Source organism: Dendrobium catenatum, unplaced genomic scaffold (assembly GCF_001605985.2).
Source record: "Dendrobium catenatum unplaced genomic scaffold, ASM160598v2 fragScaff_scaffold_243, whole genome shotgun sequence".
NCBI lineage: Eukaryota > Viridiplantae > Streptophyta > Magnoliopsida > Asparagales > Orchidaceae > Dendrobium > Dendrobium catenatum.
In genome coordinates this window covers 2,045,179-2,047,072 of record NW_021318705.1, presented here as the reverse complement: position 1 = coordinate 2,047,072, position 1,894 = coordinate 2,045,179, and the positions used below count along the sequence as shown (strand labels likewise).

General features: G+C 46.0%; 1 protein-coding gene across 1 annotated transcript; it reads right to left on the bottom strand.

Moving 5' to 3' along the window:
• Window positions 1–344: 344 nt before the first annotated feature.
• Window positions 345–1,331, bottom strand: LOC110102111 (putative UPF0496 protein 2). The gene has a single exon (XM_028693218.1). The coding sequence runs from the start codon at window positions 1,329–1,331 to the stop codon at window positions 345–347; it is 987 nt and encodes a 328-aa protein (XP_028549051.1).
• Between the last annotated feature and the right edge of the window lie 563 nt (window positions 1,332–1,894).

Here is a 1,894-nt window from a genome sequence, read left to right as displayed (position 1 = left end):
TTTATGACAATTTTATTATTTATGATAATTTTGATACAATAAATAAAATAACTTAATTTACATGAAAAGTTTGTTGATGCATGCAGGCACCTCTTGTGTTCCCACGTACCTCACACAGTCATCACCAAAAATTAGCACAAAACACCACATGCATCCACCATCATTAATAAGTAGCAATCTTAATAATTAATTTGCATGAAATTCCAACAATGGCATGCATGCATCCATTCAATTAATCTATATATATATATATAATAAGTTAAGCTAAATATCCAAATAATAAAAAAAAAAAACCTCGTTTACTCATCAAATATTCGCGGACCCGACAGAGAAGCATATGATAATTAATGCATGGATGAGGCATGCACCAACCTCCTGCTTCGGTTTATAGTAAGCAAACAAAGGTAGACGTGCTCCTCCAACTCCTCGATCTGCTCTTCAAACCCAACTTCTCCCATTTCCAATTCCCTCACAACCTCCCTCGCCATCTCCCCTTCATCCCCACTCTTCAACATCAACCTCACCACGTCCCGCCTGTGCTCCATCTCATCGTGCACCCGCCTCACCATCCTACTCACTGTATCCATATCTCTCCCAACAATATAAGCCCCTCTCGCCGCCGCATCCACCTTCCTTCCCGCTTTCTCCATCCACTTCACGCTCACCCACCGCCTCCACCTTCTCCGGCAACCGGCAGACAAAGCCGGTACCGCCGCCACCGCCACCAACGCTGCCGCCGCGTGCGTCAATATTACTGCAGCCACCACCGCCGCCGTTCCCACTGCGGCAATGATGACAATTCCGGCCGCTTTTTTTGCTGCGCGCAAAGCCCGAGCGGCGCGGCGAATTCGCCGCCGCTCTTCGGTGAGGCGGGCTAGGAGCGGAGGGTAGAGCGAGTGGGTCCGGTGAAATGGGGAAAGATTCTGTGATGATAACGGGTTGCCGAGATCGATGTAGGCGGAGAGATCGGCAGCTGCAGAGCCGCCGCCTGCATGGCGGTGGAGGTGGTGCCGAACGGAGCGGTCGATGGAGCGAGTGCGGTTAATGGCGGTGAGGAGAACGGCGCAGGCGGAGGAGGATTGGAGGGTAGCGTCGAGGTAATCGAGGAGAGCTGCGCCGCCGCCGGAAACCGTAGCGGCAGCGAGGAGTGAGGACTGGGTGGGCTCGAGGAGGAAGTTGGGGAGTGGGCAGCTGTTGGTGTTGGGCTGGAAGTTAGTTGGGGATGGGGTGGGCTTCGGCTGTTCGTGGGCTTCGGCCCAGATGTTGAGGAACGACTTTGTGTGGAAGGCTTCGGTGTACTCTGCGTCCACGTCAAGACTGCGCCTAACCATCGGTATTTCGTTTTCTGCAGCACGAGAAATAGCTGGTTATTAATTCATATCTATTTATAAGTGTACATTTATTTAACCTGTTATACTTCTTGTACACATGTATAAGTTGGGCTATATGTTTAGATCTATATACAGCTCTCATGTACACGTGTACAAGAAATTTAACAGGTTCCATAAATGTACATGTACAGGTTATATATATATATATATTATTATGCCCCCTACAGTCCAACCTAAGCATATAGCCCAACCTATACACGTGTACAAGAAGTACATATAACAGGTTAAAGAAATGTACAGGTAGGAGTTATGTGTATTTGTTATTAGAAACCCTAATATTTTATTTTTAGGCAAAACCCTTTCCTTCACGATCGAGTTTTGATTTCTGCAGTTTTCTATAATTATATAGATCATTTGCATTAATACGCCATAAAAGGAGACTTGCTTGTGGGAGAAGTTCTGATGTATAACCAAAGCACGAAACTAGGGTAGCAGAAAGCTTAAAATGGAAGATTCTACAATATCAGCTATGATAATTAATTATAATAATGTAAAAAAATGTA